Source organism: Balaenoptera musculus, chromosome 19 (assembly GCF_009873245.2).
Source record: "Balaenoptera musculus isolate JJ_BM4_2016_0621 chromosome 19, mBalMus1.pri.v3, whole genome shotgun sequence".
NCBI lineage: Eukaryota > Metazoa > Chordata > Mammalia > Artiodactyla > Balaenopteridae > Balaenoptera > Balaenoptera musculus.
The window spans coordinates 60,472,806-60,492,765 of record NC_045803.1 but is presented as its reverse complement, the minus strand read 5'-3'; the positions used below and the strand labels follow the sequence as shown (position 1 = coordinate 60,492,765).

General features: G+C 55.5%; 2 protein-coding genes across 8 annotated transcripts in view; one reads left to right on the top strand and one right to left on the bottom strand.

The window, feature by feature from the left end:
* Nucleotides 1-4,426, top strand: part of FANCA (FA complementation group A) — a 59,126-nt gene extending 54,700 nt beyond the window's left edge. For 3 of the 4 annotated variants that reach the window (XM_036834770.1, XM_036834768.1, XM_036834769.1), the window contains exons 35-41: nt 32-136; nt 805-917; nt 1,610-1,748; nt 2,652-2,714; nt 3,005-3,107; nt 3,505-3,580; nt 3,719-4,401. In XM_036834770.1, coding sequence (XP_036690665.1) covers nt 32-136; nt 805-917; nt 1,610-1,748; nt 2,652-2,714; nt 3,005-3,107; nt 3,505-3,580; nt 3,719-4,310 — 1,191 coding nt within the window. In that variant the 3' untranslated portion in view covers nt 4,311-4,401. Of the gene's footprint in view, nt 1-31; nt 137-804; nt 918-1,609; nt 1,749-2,651; nt 2,715-3,004; nt 3,108-3,504; nt 3,581-3,718 lie in introns of all 4 variants that reach the window. The other variant, XM_036834771.1, reaches the window with a different exon arrangement.
* Nucleotides 4,427-4,697: 271 nt separating this feature from the next.
* ZNF276 (zinc finger protein 276) lies at nt 4,698-19,956 on the bottom strand. 4 transcript variants are annotated; one of them, XM_036834781.1, is made up of 11 exons: nt 19,861-19,956; nt 14,249-14,552; nt 13,943-14,037; nt 13,404-13,850; nt 12,369-12,447; nt 11,092-11,175; nt 6,711-6,821; nt 6,537-6,612; nt 6,248-6,365; nt 5,034-5,133; nt 4,698-4,966 (listed from the first exon to the last, which is right to left on the bottom strand). In XM_036834781.1, the coding sequence occupies exons 2-11, from the start codon at nt 14,530-14,532 to the stop codon at nt 4,726-4,728; spliced, it is 1,635 nt and encodes a 544-aa protein (XP_036690676.1). In that variant the 5' UTR covers nt 14,533-14,552; nt 19,861-19,956; the 3' UTR covers nt 4,698-4,725. The 4 variants fall into 4 exon arrangements, with proteins under 4 accessions (XP_036690676.1, XP_036690674.1, XP_036690675.1 ...); XM_036834779.1 differs by lacking the exon at nt 19,861-19,956 and adding an exon at nt 19,051-19,360; XM_036834780.1 differs by lacking the exon at nt 19,861-19,956 and adding an exon at nt 19,051-19,359 and having other exon boundaries at nt 13,943-13,989.
* Nucleotides 19,957-19,960: the final 4 nt, after the last annotated feature.

Below are 19,960 nucleotides of genomic sequence, written 5' to 3'. Positions count from 1 at the left end.
ACGCTGTGTGCGGGCGTGTCTCCTCCCGCAGGGGCTCCTCAACGCCTGTTCACGAAGCAGAGACCCCTCCCTGGCAGCCGACCTGACCCTGACTGCCTGCCAGACCCAGTGCCCCTTGCTTCTGACCTCTGCTCTGGTAGGCTCCCCGTCTTCTCAGGGGTGTTCCTGGGCCTGGTGCAGCCGGGGGTCTGCCTAGGGCTTCCTGGCAGTGTGATTCAGGGGAAGATGCACCAGGAGCAGTGGGGACAGACCACAGGAGTTGCGGTGGGGCTCCTCAGGAGTCTGTCTGTGCCCGGAGCCGTTCACGCTCCCCCTCCTTGCTCTGTGTTGACTGGAGCTGAGCGGGGACTGCTGCTCTGCTGGCCCGGCTGCCGCCCCAGCCCGTGCTGGCCCGGCCTTCTCATGACGATCCGTGGGTGGGGCTCCCACGCGGGCTTTCTCACCCCTTCTCGGTTTTGTCAGGAGGGAGGACGCTGCGCGTTCCCTGCTGAGCTCCCTGGGCGGCAGTGGCCTCTGGCTCACGGCTCTGCAGCTCAGCAGGGGCGTCCAAGGACCGGGCCCTCCTCTGTCCACATCCCGTGTCCTCCACGGATGAGGATGAGCGTGCCTCACGGAGCTGCTTTGGGCCTTAAATGAGACGCTGTCCTCGCGGTTATGAAGCACTTGATGAGCGGGAGACAGGCTCTGGGGGTGTCGGCCTGCGGGCAGACATTGCCTGCACAGATCGCCAGTGTCAGCCGAGGCTTCCCGATCTTCTTGGTGAGGGGGGGAACTGACCTGTCGGTGCCCGTTCTCTCCCGTGAGCTGTGGTGGCCGCACCTGGAGCCCGAGCTTCACCACCGGTGGAGGAGATGCTCCCAGAGCCCGCTGCCTACAGAGCTGCGGAGGCTGCAGGAGGCCCAGCACTTCGCCGCGAGGTGAGTGCGGGCAGCGGGACCCACTCTAGGTTATGTGCATGGTGTCTCGGGAGCTGGAGGGGGCCCTGGGGAGGCTCTGTGAGGCCCACGTGTGGAAGGGGGAAGCAGAGCCAAGCGGACACGTTCCCATCAGACTGGCGTCCGGGGTCCACCTGCCCGTCTCCTCTCACATCCGAGTGGGTGCTGTCCTCGGAGGTCACAGCAGGGATTGCTGGCCCCATCCAGCCTCCCTACATCTTCCTTTGTGACCCGTTTTTATCCGAGGCACCTGTGTCCCCCCACAAGGGTCAGGGATGCTCGAAATCTCAGAAAACGAGAAAAGCAAGTCTGCCCACTGAGTCTAATTCTGCAAGAGCAGAGAACTTTTTTAAATCACTGCATTATATTCCATTTTTAACTTTTGGCCCAGTTTTAACCTGCTGGAGAACCATGAACATCACACTGCAGTCGGAGCGGGGGCTGAGTGGAAGGCGGGTGCAGACTCTGGGGGGAGGACTCCTTGCAAAGCTGAGGCTGCCGGGACCAGGCGCCCCCGCCAGGCATACCACTTCCTGTGTCCGGGGCAGAGGGGCATGTTGACAGCCAAGGGCCAGCCTGTGGAGACCGGTTGTGGGGCCAGGGGGGTGTGCTTTGGGTTCTGGCTGTGATGGGCTGGGGGCTCTTGTGGTGACACACACCTCCGTCTGTGGCAGCGTCCTCTCCCCCCTTGCGGCACCCCCCGCACCTAGCCCGGCCTGGCTCTGCGCGGCTGCCCTGCACTTCGTGATTCGACGGGCCGGGAAGGAGAGCATCCGACAGGAGCTGGGGCAGCTGGACAGCCAAGGAGAGGAGGTAAGAATGAGATCCTTTCCCTGCGTGTCCTTTTCCAGCAGCCTCACTGGTTCTCAGGGTTCTGACCACACTGTGCTTTTCAAGGACAGACAAGAGTTTGGGGTGCTTGTAACTTTATTTGGAAGCAAAAACTTACTGGGTTTGTAGGTTTAGTAAGGCTTAGATTCTCAGGTTTGCTGATAAAAAGGGTACTTTACATTTCATTCTCAAGTGCTTTTATTTGGCCTGTTTATCAACGCAACCCCGGGGTGGGGGGTTAGGGCTGGCTGTCAGCTGTCCAGCGGGACCTTCTGTTTCATAGCCTCGAGGCACCCGCACCCCAGTTAGCTGCTGGCGGAGACCAAGGGTGTACAGAGGGCTGCTCGGATGGCAGGCTGGTGGCCCCACTGGGAGCTGTGGGACCCCCCGGGGCCCCCTACCCAGAGCTGTGGCGTGCTCCCCTGTGTCTCCTCCAGCTGAACCCCTGGTTCTATGAAAGCCAGGGTCCCCCAGTAGCTCAGGCCGTACACACCTGCCTGAGAACAGTTGCTGAGCTGTGAGTTTTTAGTGATTATAATTTAAAGTAAGAAACTACCAGGGAGAGTCTATTTTTAAGAGTTTTCAGGTTGTTTTTGCTGGAAGGATTTTAGTGGCTCCAGAGCCTCCAGGCCACTGTCACCTCCACACACTCTGGCCTGGGGGATCAGCAGAGACAGGTCCCCAAGCAGTAATAGTTTATAACCCATTAAATTCTCTCTGTAAGAGTGACTGGAAAATTTTCTTTCTCTGGAGATCCACTTACGAGAGATTTATAACCTAGGCCTGTAAATGTTCAATTAATGAGGAATGTGTTCTTTCCTCGTTTATTAAGGGAACAGAGCACAGGTAGTTTAATGTTGTGAGTGGACCTGTTTTTATTTGCAGCTGTTGGTTTTCCTGTTTTTTTTTTCCTTGATGGGCCTGCTCTCTTCACATCTGACCCCGCAGGTAGGTCAGACCCTCTGCCGCCATAGGCAGGGCGGCGAGCAGCTGGCACGACCCCCCAGGGCACTTGAAACCATGGGTCCCCATCTCCCCCGAGACCTCCTGAGTTAGGGTCTCATGGCGGGGCGGGGGGGACACCTGGGACCTTTGTGTCGAAGGCTTTCTCAGGAGAGAAAACCCCAGGCCGTTGGCCTGCCTCTTGGTGTCTTATGTCCAGAGGCCCCAGGTGGACACCTCTTCCTTGCACACTTGTCACCTTAGGGTCCTTCTCCCTCTTCTTCTGTGGGTAACAGGCCATTGGCTCCCTGAAGGCCCTGGACGTCTGTGCCGAGGTCCTGGGGTGTCTGCAGAGGAAGAGGATTTCCTGGCTGCCGCTCTTTCAGTTGACGGAAGCGGGTGAGAAATCCGGAGACCGGCCGGCCGGCCGGCCTGCCTGTGTGTCCTGGTTCCCAGCCCTCTGCCGGGAGCACAGGGGGCGGCAGGGTCAGACTGCGGCCTCGTTCTTTAGTCCTTCTCTTCAGAAGCAACTTTCAGATGGTTAAACATGAGCCTCTCCTTGGGGCTCACTTTGAAAACTCATTTTTGCAAGTTTTTGTTCTTGGTAAGTATATAGACTCATTTAAGCAAAATAATTTAGTGGAGTATCGAGGATCCCAGGGACCCCGGCCCCCAAGCTCTACTCTGCAGCATGAGGACATCATCACCCCTGCGTCACCAGGCACACGACGCCCGTGAAGACCCTGACCCTGCAGGGAGGCACCCGCGCTGCTGACGGAGCCCCTCTGTGTTGCAGATGCCGGCCTGGGGCGCACCCTCCTCCGCCTGGCCCCTGACCACCAGGTCAGGCTGCTGCCGGTCGCCTTCTACAGGTACCCCGCGGGGCCTGCTGGTCAGGGGAGGGGCGGCGGGGCTCCCTCGAGGTGGGAAAGGCTGCTCCTCTGCTGCCTGCACCAGCCTCCCTGAGGTCTCTGAGGTCCGGGTCACCTGACGTCCGTCTCTGCCTTCAGCCTCCTGTCCTACTTTGACAAGGACGCCCTCCTCCAGGAAGATGCCTTCCTGCACGTTGCTGTTAACATGTACCTGAAGCTCGTGGGCCTCTTCGTGGCTGGGGAGACTGGTGCAGTCTGGACTCCGGCCCACGGTGGGGAGCTCCAGGCCCAGGCAGGTGCAGGGCCAGGCCTGTCTCCAGATGGACCCGGGCGGCCAGCTCTTGGGGGCCTGCGGCCTGGGCAGCCCCTCCTGGCGCAGCGCGCAGCTGTGGGCACCCTGACCGCGGCTCTGCCTGTCTTCTCTCCAGGGCGACCCCGTAAGCCTGATAACAAATGCTCGTCTTTTTCTGCTGCAGTCGATACCTCGGTGCCCAAAAAGGAGCTTCTCAGACGTGGCAGAGGTAACGCCCAGATGCTCACCTTGCTGTCTGTCTTTAAGTCCCCATCACTGTTCACTGTGAGGGTGCTGAACACCTTCGGGAAAACGAGCATGCGGCGTCCAGCACTTGGCATCTCCCCGGGCCCTGGGTGTGTGTTTGGGGGCCGTGGGGCAGCATGGGCCCAGCACACGGGCTTTCTTGCAGCTGCTGGGCGCGAGTGCGGACTGTGACCCGGAAGTGCGTGCCGCCCTCCTCAGCAGGCAGCAGGCCGTGCTGGACCCTGACCTCTGCCAGGAGCCCCGTCTCTTCTGACAGGATCTGCGCAGGGCATAGCCCAGCTCCTCGGTAAATAATTTATTACAAGCGTAACGTGGAGCTCTCGTTGCCCTGAAATGTGGGTTACAAACCTCGACTGCATCAGCGGGGAAGAGGAATCAATTCTTTGAAGTCTGCCTCTGGCCCCAGGTCACTCTGTTTACAGGAGAAGAAACTGCCGGTCCCGGAGCAGAAGCCACAAGGCCCCGTGAGCTGTGTGCTTAGCCCCTGCCACCCAGCATGCGGGGCGGGGGCTCGCTGGGGTGCAGAGCTGTGCCGTCAGGCCTGAACCCCCGTCACTGCCCGCTGAGCTCAGGGGCGGGCGTGCCCTCAGGTGGGCTCAGCCTTCACGGCCTGCCCCGCCGCGGGCCCAGGCGGGGGCTCCGGGGCCTTGTCCGGGGTCTGCGTCAGGGGGTGCACCATGGACATGTGCACGTTGAGGTTGTGAGCCTTTTCGAACCGCCGGCCGCACTGGTCGCAGGCGAAGTCCAGCTCCGTCTCGGCCTTGTGCTTGGTCATGTGGTACTTCAGGGATGCCCGCTGCCGGCACTGGAACCCGCAGACTTCGCACCTGGGGGCCAGGGGCAGGTGAGCCAGGGCACCGCTGGTGGGAGAAACCCCCCGCCCCCCACACTTACTGCAGGGGCTTGGCTCCTGAGTGGCGCATCTGGTGAACCAGGAGGTGCTTCCGCTGCTTGAAGGTCTGCCCACACTCGTCACAGATATAGTTCCGCACCTCTGGGGACCAGAGACGCAGTGACCACAGGCCCTGACACCCTCCCCTCGGTGCCCGAGTGCCTTACAGGTGACACAGCTCTGATACAGAGCCCTCCGTGCCGCCTGAAATTGTCACCTGGCTGCAGCTTCCTCTCCAACTACTGTGTACATTTCATCTGGAGCCTGTTTTTTGCCCTTTAGGCCGATTTCCTTGAGCACAAATTTTTAGAGGAAGCCAAATCAGTAAGGTTTCATAGATGACTGATCACAGTTGCTGCTACTCTAAGACCCACCGCCACGCTGGGCCCACTGCGGGGTACCCACTGCAAAGGCAATCTTAATGCTCTTGAACAGAACTTGAACCGTCACGCCCACACCAGTGGTCCCACTGCGGGCCGTGCCAGCAGGGCAGCTGCCACGCGCTTCCCGCCCCGCGTCACTGCACGTCCCGCTGCTCATCTACCAGTACCTGAACCAACCTCCCAGGCAGGCTCCTCCCTCACTAGGGGCAGCCGTCCCGACAGCACCCGATCTAGCCTCTTCTGTGTTAAAACCAAAAACTGCTTGTGGTCACGACCACTGGCATCCAGACTGAGAACAGCTTGACCCAACCCAAGAGAATTACTGTGTTCGTTAGAAGACACAGACAAGAACACTTGGAGCAAAAAACACAGGAAAACTGTTTGTTTCGCTGTGGAACCAACAAGTAAATGTGTGCCAACAATTAAACTGTCAAATCTGAGTGAAGTAAATCATTTTTACAAAGTTCGAAACAAAAAACTCTCTCTTAGGGATAGACACAGGTAACAAATCTATCTAGAAGGGGGTGTGGTTTGGGAGAGCTGCCTTCTGCGCAGAAGCAGCGACGATGTGCACCAGGCACGAACGATTCCAAGGTATGAACGAGTGTTGAGAGAGAGAAGGGGGCGGTGATGACCAGGGCACTGTCTTCACTGTGCTTCCTCCCCCAGTTTCTACAATGGATGCGGGTCACTTTTATAATCCAAAAAGCACACGTTATTTTCTTAGTAATGATTTAAAAAAACATGACAAACCCACAGAGAGGTACCAGGATTCTTTGGTACCAGTTTCCCAGGAGGCAGCCCTGTCCATGGGGGTGGGTGGGGGGACGCACCTGTGTGGATGAGCTTGACGTGGCGCTGCAGGTAGCGGTCGATCATGAACACCTTGTTGCAGCCGGGGTGCGGGCAGGGCCTCTCCCGGACCTCCTCGTGGTGCTCCTTGATGTGCTTCTACAGGAGGGACCGGGGACCTGAGTGCCTCGGCCTGGCCGACACCCCTGGTCACAGCACGTGCCTCCTCCCACAGGCCCTGCTCAGCACCCTCCTCTCCCCAGAGGAACAGATCCCAGCACTGCGGGCCTGTCCGGCCTCCCCCACTTCCCCACGGGCCGGGGCCCTCACCTTCATGCCGTCAGCCCCACGATACACGGCCGTGCAGCCCTGGTGAGGACACTTGTAGATGGTGGGCAGCTCCTCCCTGCAATGCAGAGCACACGTGGAGCCGCGGCCCCGACGGGCTGCACGGCCCCGACGGGCTGCACGGCCCCGACGGGCTGCACAGCCCCGGCCCCTCACCTCTCACAGCGCGGCTTGCCCTTCCAGCCCGGCTTGGGCCCAGGTTTCTTTCGAATTTTTGGTTCTTCTGACTTCTTGGCTTCTTTGCTTTCACTCTTCTTACCAGAGACCCTGGGGGAAAAAGAGGACACCAGTCGGTGATGTTTCTGATTGTTTGCATATGCGCTGCTCGTTGTTCTTCAAACAGGAGGTGGGTCTCCTCGGGCCTCCAGGGCTAACCTGCTTCAGTCCCCGTACTGACTGGCTGGCCCTCAAATTGACCCTTGGCCACCAAAGCTAGAACAGCTCTTCAGGGAGGTGGAGGCCCTGCACTGCCCCCTCGGGACACAGCAGTGGGCCTTCATGACAGCTTTCACTCCCTGTCTGAAACATCAACACCATAATTTTAGAGACAGCATGGAAAATGGTGGGGCAGGGGAGACTCGGGGGTCAGTCCCTCAACAAAACAATCATTAAGCTAGAAAAAAGGTCAGGATCCACTCTTCTGGAACCTGCTGGGAGACTCATGGCAACCAGGAGAGAGCTCTGCGCCCACTGCCGTCCCCCACTCCGCAGCCCCTGGGCAGTGAGGACCTTGTCCTCCACACGGGTGGGGTCGTGCATTTCAGCCAGTCTCGCAGGCCCCAGAGGACCAGGCCAGGCACAGCAACTTCCCCCACTGTGGTGTCCTTCAAAGACTTAAAGATACATGCACACTTCTCTTTCTAGATCCAGGAGTTTAAGGAAATCTGTCAGGAATAGAAGGAAACTTCTAGGGCCATAGCGACAAGCCCACAGCTGACACCATGCTCGGTGGTCAAAGACTGAAAGCTTTTCCTCTGAGATCAGGAACAAGACAAAGATGCTCATTTTTACCACTTTTCAACAGAACACTGGAAGTCCTAGCCACAGCAATTAGGCAAAAAAAAAAAAAAAGGGATCTAAATTAGAAAGGAAAGAAAATTACCTCTTCACGATGTCATGATCTTATATGTAGAAAACCCTAAAGAACCCACACAGAAAAATAAATTCAGCAACATTGCGGGGTAGAAAATCAACACACAAAAACCAGTTCTATCTCTATACACTAACAATGAACAGTCCAAAAAGGAAATTAAGAAAACAATTCATTTTTAATAGCATCAAAAGGAATAAGACACTTAGGAATAAACTTAACCAAGGTGAAAGACTTGTACTCTGAAAACTGCAAAATGCTGCTGAAAGAAGTTAAAGACCTAAATAAGTAGATATCTCATACCCATGGATTGTAAAGATGGCAGTAATCCCCCAAAGCAATCTATACGTTCAATCCCTATCAAAATCCCAATGGTGTTTTTTTACCAAAAAAACCCCCAAATTTTCACATAGAATTTCAAGATACACTGAATAACCACACAATTTTGAAAGACAACAAAGCTGGAGAGTTCAAACTTCCTGATTCCAAAATTTACTACAAAGCTACAATAATCAAAACTGTGTGGTACGGGCAAAAAGACAGACATACAGACCAACTGAATAATTGAGAGACCAGAATAAACCCTTGCAAGTACAACCAACTGATTTGACAAAGGTGCCAAGACCACTCACTGGGGAAAGGACAGTCTTTTCAACAAAAGGTGCTGGGACAACCGAATATCCACGTACAAAAGAATGGAGCTGGATCCCTACCCCACACCCTACGTAGAAATTAACTCAAATGGATCAAAGATCTAAGACTAAAATTCTTAGGGGTAAATCTTCTATGACCTTAGATTTGGGAATGGTTTCTCTTAAATATGACACCAAAAGCACAGCCAACAAAAGTAAAAACAGGTAAATTGGACTTCAAAATAATTTTTTGTGCACCAAAGGGCACTATGAAGAGAGGGAGAAAAGGGAGAAAATACACAACTCAATGGCAAAAAAGCAAACAACTCAATTAAAAAGTGCGCAAAGGACGTGAATAGACATTTCTCCAAAGAAGATACAAGCATGTGAAAAGATGCTCTACATCACTCATCACTAGGGAAATGCCAATCAAAATGACAATGAGATACCACTTCACACCCATTAGGATGACTATTAAAACACAAACACACACCCAGAAAATAACAAATATTGGTGAGGATGTGTAGAAATCGGAACCCCTGTACACTGTTAGTAGGAAATGTAGAATGTGCAGCTGCTGTAGAAAACTGTGGCAGTTCCCCAAAAAGTTAAAGAAGTACCATATGACCCAAAGAATTGAAAACAGGGTCTCAAACAGATACTTGTTACAACAGCCTTTATACCATGATTCACAATAGCCAAAAAAGTATAAACAACCAAAATTTGACAGATGAATGGATGAACAAAACATGGTCCATCCATACGATAGAATTTTTTTTTTTGGCCACATCGTGCAACATGCGGGATCTTAGTTCCCTGGCCAGGGATCAAACCCATGCCCACTGCAGTGGAAGAGTGGAGTCTTAACCATGAGACTGCCAGGGAAGTCCCTTTACAATAGAATATTACTCAAGTCATAGAAAGGAATCAAACTGACACATTACAACATGGATGAATTTCAAAAACATTATTCTAAGTGGAAGAAGCCCGTAGCAAAAGGACACATAACATGTTATTGCACTTGTATGAAGTCCCCAGAATGGATACCTAGATTAGGAGTTGCCAAGGCCTGTGGGGAGGAGAGGGGAGGTCGTTGCTTCATGGGGACAGAGTTTCTGTTTGGGACAGTAAAAATTTGGAAATAGTGGTGATAGTTGCATAACATCGTGAAAGCACTTAAATGCTACTGAGTTGTACGCTTTAAAAACTGGTGAAACAGTAAATTTTCTTATGTATATTTTACCACAATTAAAAACAAACAGCTGCCCTCCTCTTTAAACAGTGTATTAACAAGAACCTTCTCGACAACTGTACAGGCTGCTTCTCCTTTTGTCTAATAACTGCTCTTCCGGCCTGGCCTCCACCCTCCTCCTCTGCTGTGTGGCTCGGACACCCAGTCAGAGCTGAACCGTAGCCAGTGCTTGCACAGGATTACGCGTTTCTTGAGAGCAGGAGGCTTCAGAGAACCCACGGGTGTCTCAGGTGAGTCCTTGAAGGACGAGGTGTTGAGGTCCCTGCAGACGCAGGAGGACCGTGCCCACAGCGCCCAACGCGGGGCTGCCGGCGCCCTTCCTTCCCATCGCCGCTCAGGCTCCTTCTCTCCCGCTCCCTGCTGGAGCCCTGGCCCCTGCCGCCCGGCTGCGGACCCCGACAGGCACGTCTGCTGCAAGGTCACATGGACCACGGCTGCTCAGAGGCCCCATCCTAGGACGTCAGCTGGCACTCACATCATGGCACCTGAGGCACCAAGTGGCCGTCAGGGCTGAGCCCAGAGCTTCCGCCAGCCCACTGCCGCCCAGTCCCACCTCCCACAGGCCTCTGAACGCACACCTTGTGTGTCCTGTCTTACAGCATGTGTCTGTGTGCCCTCCCAGGGGCCTCTTGGAAACCCAGGGACACCGCAGGTGTCCTTGTCCTTGTCCCCACACCAGTGGCCCCAGGCCTGCTGGGCAGCAGGACATAAGAGGTGGGTTCAGGGAGTTCAGGGTGGGGAGCGGGGGCTCCTGCCACGGCCCCGGGCGGCAGAGAGATGTGGTCTCCCCAGCCTAGCCCGCCTGACGCCCCCTCTTGGCCCCAGGCAGCGTCTGTCCACTCAGGCCTGCTCGAGGGCTCGTGACTCAGCCAACCCCGCACCCTGACTGGGATCTCCTGAGCCGCCTCCTCTCCTGTCTCTACCCACAGCCCACATGGGAACTTAAAGGAGAAAAGGAAGTCATGCTTGCTTCTCTGTTTTGTTTTGTGCTTTCCTGGCTGATGGTGTGGTGCTCCTGTGATTTTGTTCCATGTCAGAGGCCCAGGCTGGGCATCTACTAACTGGAGGTGTTTGGGGTGTTCCTGGGCACACAAGTGAAAATCGGCCTTCTCTGCCACAAGCCGGTGTTCTAACGGAGAGAGAACACAAGGCCCTGCTGGGGGCAGGCTGCCTCAACGAGGAAGTGGCGCGGGAATCAGTGCCAGAGGCGGACCCGAGAGCAGACGATGAGCCGGCACAGTGGGGCCGACAGCAGGCGCGGGTGGGTGGCGGGTCACATCCACAGGGCTCCTCGCACAGCTGGCTGCTGTCCCCCCGGGTGATGCCAGGCCAGGTCCCTGCGCTGAACTGGGCAGGTCCTCCCGGGTCACCCAGAAGCCACACTGTGCTGAGCTGGGGAGGTCAGGCCATCAGAGAAGCAGAAAGCATGTGCTGAGCAAGGCAGACAGGGGCGGCGAGCTTCCGTCCAGTCCCCGCTGCCCCCCCGGGCAGACGCACGTCTCCAGGTCACCCACTGGACACCTCCCACACCCCGCGAGATTACAGCACCACTGTCCCCCTTACTTCTTTTCCGGGTAGGGCTCAAAGGACTCATCTGAGGACTGGGTATTCTGCTTCTTGTCATTTTCGTCTTCACTCAGGAAGTCTCTAGGAAAGAAGAGAGAACCTTTAGCGAAGCTCCGGGGCCGGTGACGGAGCCAGTGAACCTTCCTGTCTAAAGACACCATGTGGATCCCCACACTACACGTCTTAGTTCTCCTCAAAAGGCCTAAAATTCCCAAGTCTCCAGCCCCATCTCCTAACAGAAAGGGCACGCCAGCCAGGGTCACAAGCTGACGATCCCCTGTAAGCCACACTTCTCATCATGACACCAGGACCCCGAACTCCCAAAGAGCCTCTCTACCGGGGCCCGAGGCAGGGTGTGAAGACCCTCACAAGAGGTGGGCTTCTCAGGAAGTGGGCTTTTAGAATGTCACCTCACCCCCATAACTGTGAGCACCTGCCCAGATGAGAGGTCAGCTGTCAGTCATCTCAAAGGTCACAAAGGCCAAAAAAACATCTGTGCGTCTGTAACCTTTACCCTGAAGTGTGAGTCACTACACAGGCTCTGCTGGGCAGCGGACAGAGCCCAGCTGCCACACTCCCCACGGAGAAAGGCCCAAGGCTGGCTGGTGGCTACGGAACAGCCACGGCCTCCTGACCCCGGGGGAGTTTGTGGCGCACACGTTGGGGTTCCTCCAGCACCTGGGTCATCCGTCACTGGCACCAAAATCACGCTGTCCTTCTACTTGTTTGGACAAAAGTGCATCTGCAGTCCAGCCAGAGCTCGCAGGGCAGGGTGGGAAGGCTGGCCGGTGTGCGGCCTCCATCCCGAGAGGTTTGGTCTTGGAGCCCGAGGGTGGCCCCAGGAGCAAACAGGTGTCCCTTCCAGGAAGGTTTGTCCTCCTGTAGGGAGCCTCCACCCCCATGTCACCAACACATCATGACAGAGGGCCAGAGGCTGGCTTCTGTTCTAGTCATGCCTGGGGTTGGCTCAAAACTCAGGCCTTGGAGGGCGAGACAAGCGGCAGCAGCAAAGGACCCGCCAGAGGCCCATCCGAGCAGAGTAACTCCCATACCACCCTGGGCAGGCCCCCTGCAGCTCCATCAGGTCTGAGGTGCCCCGGGGACCCAGGAGCCCCCAATCAGGAACCGAAGCCTAGAAGCACCCCCCGCCGCTCCCCTCCTCCCAACAGAGAAAGGGGGGAGGCCGGCCGAGACCCAGGCTGCCGGCCCCTGGGATGGCAGCCTTTGGTTTCCAAGGAGGAATTTTAGGCTATGTAAACCCACTCTTCTCTCACCCCTCAGAAAGGTCACTGAACTCGTCTTTTACCCGATCATCCGAGGTTGGAGATGGAACCTGCTTCTCACCCAACTGCCCTGAGAAACAAAGAACAAGACTCCAGTCACCCGTCACCCCCAGACAGCCAGGCGGCGCTCCCCGTGAGGATGACGGGGAGCCTGGGGTCCCCCTGCCTCCAAGTCACTCACCTCCCGACCCATCCCCCACATGGGGGTGGCCCCAGCGCCGGGCCACCCCCATGTCGAGCCAACAGTAGCAACACCAGCAAGCCCAGCCCCTCCCCAGGGGTTCGGATCCAGCCGCTTTGGGATGGGATGACTTGTACTTTGTGGATGTTTTGGGACATTTAAAAAAATCACTGTTCTCCGAGTACTGCAGGCACACAGTTTAGAAACCCAAGCAGTTCTAAGAACCGTGCAGCACAAGTCTCTCCCCTCCAGCGTGAGCGTCGCCCTCACTCTGAACCGTCCGGTGGCTGAGGGTCAGCACACGGGGCAGCCTGGTGCCCACACGGCAACAGGCGCCCACATGGGGGCCGAGAGACGCGGGCCAGAAGCCAGCCTGGCCCTCCTAACACGACGTCTGCGAACAGCGGCGCCCAACCCACAGTGCCGTGGGATCGGGCCCCGAACAAGGGGCCGCCCAGAGCAGCCCGTCCACACTGGTCCCACCGGGCGCTGGCTGAGGCCCAGGGAGTGACCTGCAGCTGGCTCAGGAGAGCCTCAGACACCAACCGCCGTCGTGCCCCACGAGGCCCCCATCCTCTTCCACCCTCCGTGCCCTGGGCCCACGCAGGCTTAGAGGAAGCCTGGAGGGCAGACGAGGGTGCCTTCACAGAAAGTGCTGGAACAGGGTCCTTGGCCCCTCCCTGCTGTCAGACGGCCGTGAGGCGGCGCTGAGGCGGCCCCCGGCATCACCCCGGCCCCTCCGCGCACGACACCGCAGCCACCGCCCCAACACACGCTTCCTGTCGAGGGCTCTGCCTGGCCCAGGACTAGGAATCCTGGTCAGACAGCCCAGAGGTGCCTCCTACCTGGGGCCCCGCTGTGGGGGAGGCTTGGCTGAGGCGGGGGGCCCGGCCCAGGCCCCACCGGGTCGCCATCTGAAGGAGGCCGGGCTGTGTCCGTGCTGGGCAGCATCTCGGTCTCGGCCCCGGCCGCAGTCGCTCTGCCCTGGGAGCTCTGAGGGGCAGCCCCGCTGGGGCTGGACCCCCGATGCCGGGGGAGCCCCGGGGCCGAATCCTTGTCCCACGTCCGCCTGACGCCCAAGGCGCCGTCCAGCAAGAGGGCCCCGCAGCTGGAGTCGGCGTCCATGGTGTAGTCGTGCCCTCGGTCGCAGCCCCACACGGCCCGGACGATGCCACAGTACTCGGAGGACAGGGTCCTCTGGAGGCTGGGCAGGGCCCCGCAGCCGGCCGCGTGTCCGTGCACCCACCCCACCAAGCCGCGCAGGCCCTGGGGGCTCGAAGCGATCAGGTCCACTGAGGAGAGGCAGAGACGCCAGGCCGTGGCCGGTCAGCACGCGCACCTCCCACCCCGCCCACCCCACGCCCCACCCCGGGGGTGCACTCACCCACACACGCTCCCTCCTCCGCCCCCGTCCGAGGCTGCACACCGACCCTGCAAAGGAGCAGTGCCGCCCACTGAGAGCAGGAGTGGGCCCGGCGGCTGCTCCGCGGGCAGTCTGAGCCCTCTCCTCCAAGGCCGCCCGCCGGGCCCCCCTGCCCACACACCCGTCGCGCTGGTGCTCACGAGCGTCTGCCTCACCCGGCACGATGGGCTCCCCGTGCGGAGGCTCCCACCCGGGCCGCCCTGTGCCCACGCGGCCCCGCTCGCGGGGTCTCCTGCACGCCCCCAGCGAACAAGAGAGGGCGCCTACTTTGCGCAAGGCTTCCGGCGGCCCGTGGGGGGGACGTTGACCCTCTGCAGGAAAGACGTGAGGAGGCCGTGGCACTGGTAGAACTGGGAGTGGCAGTTCTTGCAGACAAACTGGGACAGAGCCGGGTCCTGGTGGACGGCCACCCCCAGGAGGCGCTGGAAATCCCGGACAAAAACACGGTCCCCAGGGGGCGGCCTTTCTGAGCTCTCCCCAGGCGCCCTGCCAGAGATGCTGCGGAGACTCCGGGAGGAGAACTTCCCGTGACAGAGGCGACAGTGCCCCATGGCCAGGGCCCGGGCCGTTCCTGGGCAAGCACAGGAAACATGAAGTCAGGCATGCAAGACAGCTCCCAGGGGAGGTGAGGCCCACACTCTGCCAGCCTCCCAGCTCCTGGAGCGGGGCCTACCCAGACATGCCCCTTAAACACAGGCGCAGGTCTGGGCCAAAGGCAGGCCTCTGGCTCCAGTCTCCCAGGCGAATACACAGCCTTTGGGGAGAATGGCCAGTGGAGGGCCTTCTGGGCTAGAAAACCTTTCAAAGAATTCTAAATGCCTCCAAAACAAGGCCAGTTTTTTGGGGTTTTTTTTTGGCTCCGTTGGGTCTTCGTTGCTGTGCACGGGCTTTCTCTAGTTGCAGCGAGCCGGGGCTGCTCTTCGTTGCGGTGCGCGGGCTCTAGGCACACGGGCTTCGGAAATTGTGGCACGTGGCCTTAGTAGTTGTGGCTTGCAGGTTCTAGAGCGCAGGCTCAGTAGTTGTGGCACATGGGCTGAGTTGCTCCGCAGCTTGTGGGATCTTCCTGGACCAGGGCTCGAACCCGTGTCCCCTGCATTGGCAGGCAGATTCTTAACCACTGTGCCACCAGGGAAGCCCAACAAGGCCAGTATTACTCTGATACTAAAACCAGACAAGGACACAACAAGAAAAGAAAATTACAGGCCAATATTCCTAATGAATGTAGATGTAAAAATCTTCAACAAAATAACAGCAACCTGAATTCAACAATTAATTTAAAAGATCATGGAGACTTCCCTGCTGGTCCAGTGGTTAAGAATCCGCCTTCCAAAAAAAAAAAAAAAGAATCTGCCTTCCAATGCAGGGCACACGGGTTCGATCCCTGGTTGGGGAACTAAGATCCCACATGCCACGGGGCAACTAAGCCCACACACCCCAACTACTGAGCCCGGCGCCACAACTACAGAGCCCACACGCTCTGAAGCCCACGCGCCACAACTACAGAGTCCATGCACTCTGGAGCCTGCATGCCACAACTAGAGAGAAGTCCATGCGCCACAACGAAAGATCCCGTGTGCCACAACCAAGGCCCGATGCAACAAAAAAATATATAAATAAAATAAATAAATAAATAAGTAAATAAAAGATCATGCACAATGATCAGTTGGGATTTATTCCAGGAATGCAAGGCTGGCTCAACCTCCCCAAATCAATCCATGTGACACACATAAACAAAATAAAAAATAAAAATCATACAATCATATCAATAAATGCAGAAAAAATGTTTCACAAAATTCAACATCCATTCACGATAAAAACCTCAATAAATTGTGTACAGACAGAAAGTGTACCACAACATAATAAAAGCCATATATGACAAGCCCAGAGATAACATCATACTCAATGGTGAAGAGCTAAAAGCTTTCCTCTAAGACCAGGAACAAAGCAAGGATGCCCACTGTCACCATTTTTATTCAACATAGTACTGGAAGTCCTGGCCAGAGCAATTAGGCAAGAAAAATAAAAACCACCCAAATCATAAAGAAAGAAGTAAAACAACCTCTATTTGCACATGATATTATATATAGAAAACTCTGTAAGACTCCACCAAAAAAACTGTTAGAATAAACAAAGTCAGTGAAGTTGTAGAGTACAAAATCAATATACAAAAATTGGCTGACTTCTAAATACTAACACACTATTAAAAATTAAAACAACCAGATTTATAATTGTGTCAAAAAGAATAAAATCATTAGGAATAAATTTAACCAAGGAGGTGAAAGACCTGTACACTGACAACTATAAGACACTGAAGAAAGAAACTGAAAACACAAATAAATAGAAAGATAGTCCATGCTCGTGGGTTGGAAGAATTAATATTGCTAAAATGTTTACACTCCCCAAAGCCATCTACAAATTTAAAGCAACCCCTATCAAAATCCCACTGGTACTTTTCACAAAAATACAACAATCTTAAAATTTATATGGAACCAAAAAAAAAAAAACCATGAATAGCCAAAGCAATCCTGAGAAACAAGAACAAAGCTGGAGGCGTCATTTCAAACTATATGGAGGCATGATCACGGAGGCATGATTTCAAACTATACTACAAAGCTACAGTAATCAAAACAGTACAGTGTTAGCATAAAAATAGACATGTAACCTAATAAAACAGAATAGAGAGCCCAGAAATAAATTCATGCATATAGAGCCAATTAGTTTACAACAAATGAGCCAAGATATACAATGGGGAAAGGCAGTCTCTTCAATAAATGGTGTTGGGATTGGGAGATTGGGATTGACATATATACACTAATATGTATACAATGGATAACTAATAAAAACCTGCTGTATAAAAAAATAAAATTCAAAAAAAAAATGGTGCTGGGAAAACTGGAGAGCCATATGCAAAAGAATGAAACTAGACCACCACCTTATATCATACTCAAAATAAACTCAAATGTATTACAGATTTGAAAGACCTGAAAGCATAAAACTGCTTCATAGAAGAAAACATAAAGGTAAGCTCCTTGACATGGGTCTTGGAGATGATTTTTTGGATTGACACCAAAAGCAAAGTCAACAAAAGCAAAAATAAACAAATGGGACTACGTCAAACTAAAAAGTTTCTGCACAGCAAAGGAAACCATCAACAAAATGAAAAGGCAACCTACTGAATACGAAAAAAAGTTTGCCAATCATGTATCTGATAAGGGGTTAATAATCAAAATATGTGAAAAACTCATACAACACTATAATAAGAGCACAAATAATCTGATTTTAAAAATGAGCAAAGGATCTGAAGAGACCTCTTTCCAAAGAAGGCATACAGATAACCAACAGGTGCGTGGAAAGGTGCTCAACATCACTAATCATCAGGGAAATGCAAATTAAAACCACAATGAGATATCACTCCCGCCTGTCAGAATGGCCATCACCAAAAAGTCAAGTAATAACAAGTGTTGGTGAGGGTGTGGAGAAAAGGGAACCCTTGCGCACTGTTGATGGGAATGTAAATTGGTGCAGCCACTATGGAAACAGTATAGAGGTTCCTCAAAAAATTAAAAACAGAACTACTACACGGTCCAGCAATTCCACTGCCGGGTGTTTATCCTAAGGAAATGAAAACACTAACTTGAAAAGATATATGCAGCCCTATACTCACTGCAGCATTATTTATAATAGCCAAGGTATGGGAACAACCGAAGTGTCCACCAATGGGTGAATGTTTAAAGAAACTGTGGTACATATACACAATGGAATATTTACTCAGCCATGAAAAAGTGAGAAAATTCTGCCATTTCCAACAACATGGATGGACCTTAATGGCATTACACTAAGTGAAGTAAGTCAGATGGAGGAAGATGAATACCATATGATCTTACTAATACGTGGAATCTAAAAAAAGAAAAATCCTGAACTAATAGTTACAGAAAACATATTAGTGGTTGCCAGAGAAGGGGAGTGGGGTGGTGAGTGAAATGCATGAAGTGGTCAGAAGGTACCAACTTCCAGTTATAAGTCCTGGCAATGTGCTATACAGTATGGTAACTACAGATACTTCAATATAATACTGCGTTGTATATTTGAAAATTGCTGAGATCTTAAAAGTAGATCCTAAAAGTTCTCATCTTAGAGAACTTAGAAGGGAAAACAACTTCTAACTACAAGGGGTGATGGATGTTACCTAGTACACCTGAAACCAATATCATGTTATGTGCCAATTATACCTCAAAAAACTCCCCCCCCCCCAAAAAATAATAATAAAAAAGAAAGTTTGAGTAAATAGATAAATGCCTCCACAGCTATGGAACTTCATAAACTAAGCTGGAAACTTCATTCCTCTTCACATCACCCTCCTGCGACCAGAACTGAAAGAGCCGCGCCCATGCTCTGCTTCTCCGGGGGTCTCCTGTCTGCAAGTGTAGACGATGCCACCTCCCTCTCTGCCCCGGGGGAGGACTACATGAGAGAAGCGTGAAGTCCTTCTCGAGGGGGCAAAAGCATTACACGAAGGCAAAGTGCATATTAACGCCCATACCGCCTGCCAGGAGGGGGCCCCGGCACTCCTACACTTAACCCTCTTAGTTCTGTTTTAACGAAGAGGAAGCTAAGGCCCAGACCAGATTAAGCCATTATCCAAAGAGCACAGGGCAAAACCACGACTGAAACTCAGGCCTGCCCGACAGACGGCAAGACTTGAGCACTAATTACTCAGTGAGCTCAGAGTGGGCGCCGAAAGGACAGCTGTCTTGCGAAACATCACCCAGCGCAGCTGCGGCGTCCGCCGCGGAGACCGCCTCACCCCCTCCAGGCGGGGAGGCCTAGTCCGCTTTCTGAGGAGCCAAGGCACCCTGGGCCGGGCTGTCGCGGGGCGCGGGGGCGAGCGGGTGGTCGCGGGGGGCCGGGGAGTCACGGGGGGCCGGTGCTCCCCGGGGGCCGGGTGGTCGCGGAGACGGGTGGCCACGGGGGGCTGGGTAGTCACCGGGAGCCTGGGGGGTCGCGGGGGCACTCGGCGGTCACGGGGGGCCCCCGCCCGCCGCCCCTCGAGCCCGGACGGTAGGACCCACCTGCCTCGTCGGCGCCGTCCTCGCCCGCGTCCGCGCAGGCCCGCGTCGGGCCCCAGCCCAGCCGCGCAGCCACCAAAGCCGCCGCCTCGGCCACGTCGGGACCGCTGCGGGAGGGGCGGCCCCGGGCCCGGCCACGGCCACAGCTGCCGCCACCGGAGCTCCCGCGCTGCCCGGACACCCCGGGCGACAGGAAGCGCCCGAGCCGGTCCCGCTTCATCGCTGTGGCGGCGGCTTGAGCTCGGCCCCGGCGCTCCGCCCCGTCCGATTCCGTTCGGCCCCGCTCGGCTCCGCTCGGCTCCGCCCGGCCCCGCCCGGCCCTGCTCGGCCCGGCGCTCCGCCCCGTTCCTCCTCGCTCAGCCCCACTCGGCCCCGCTCGGCCCCGCTCGGCCCCGCTCGGCCCCGCTCGGCTAGCCGGGCCAAGAGGCAGGGCTAGGTATTGCTCCGCCCAGAGCCTCTCGTCCGCTAGGTTGGACTGTGCTCGCTCATTCAGTTCGACTCCGCCGTTCGGCTCCGCGGGACTCACTGGAAGCGGAGCGGGGCGATGAGGGAGGGGCGGGGCGAGTGATGGGGGCGAGGAGGGTGAGGAAACAGGGATTGGACGGATTGACAGCGGGAGGGGAGTGGCGAGGAAAGGGAGGAGGGGAGGGGAGAAGCGTAGCGAGGAGGGGCGGGGCGATGAGGGGAGGAGGGGACTGCGGAGGGGAGGGGCGGAGGAGGGCGGGGCAGCACGGCATGAGGCGGGAAAGGGGCGGGGCGTACGCGGTTGCCCTGTCACCGACAAGGAATGATGGCATCGGTAGTTGCACTTACACTGTCGTGGCAACTGCGGGAGGAGAGTATTTGAGAGCTCCGTCACCCCCACCTCCGCCCCTTCAGCTCCGGGAGCGGAGCGCGCCGCGCGTCGGGGGGG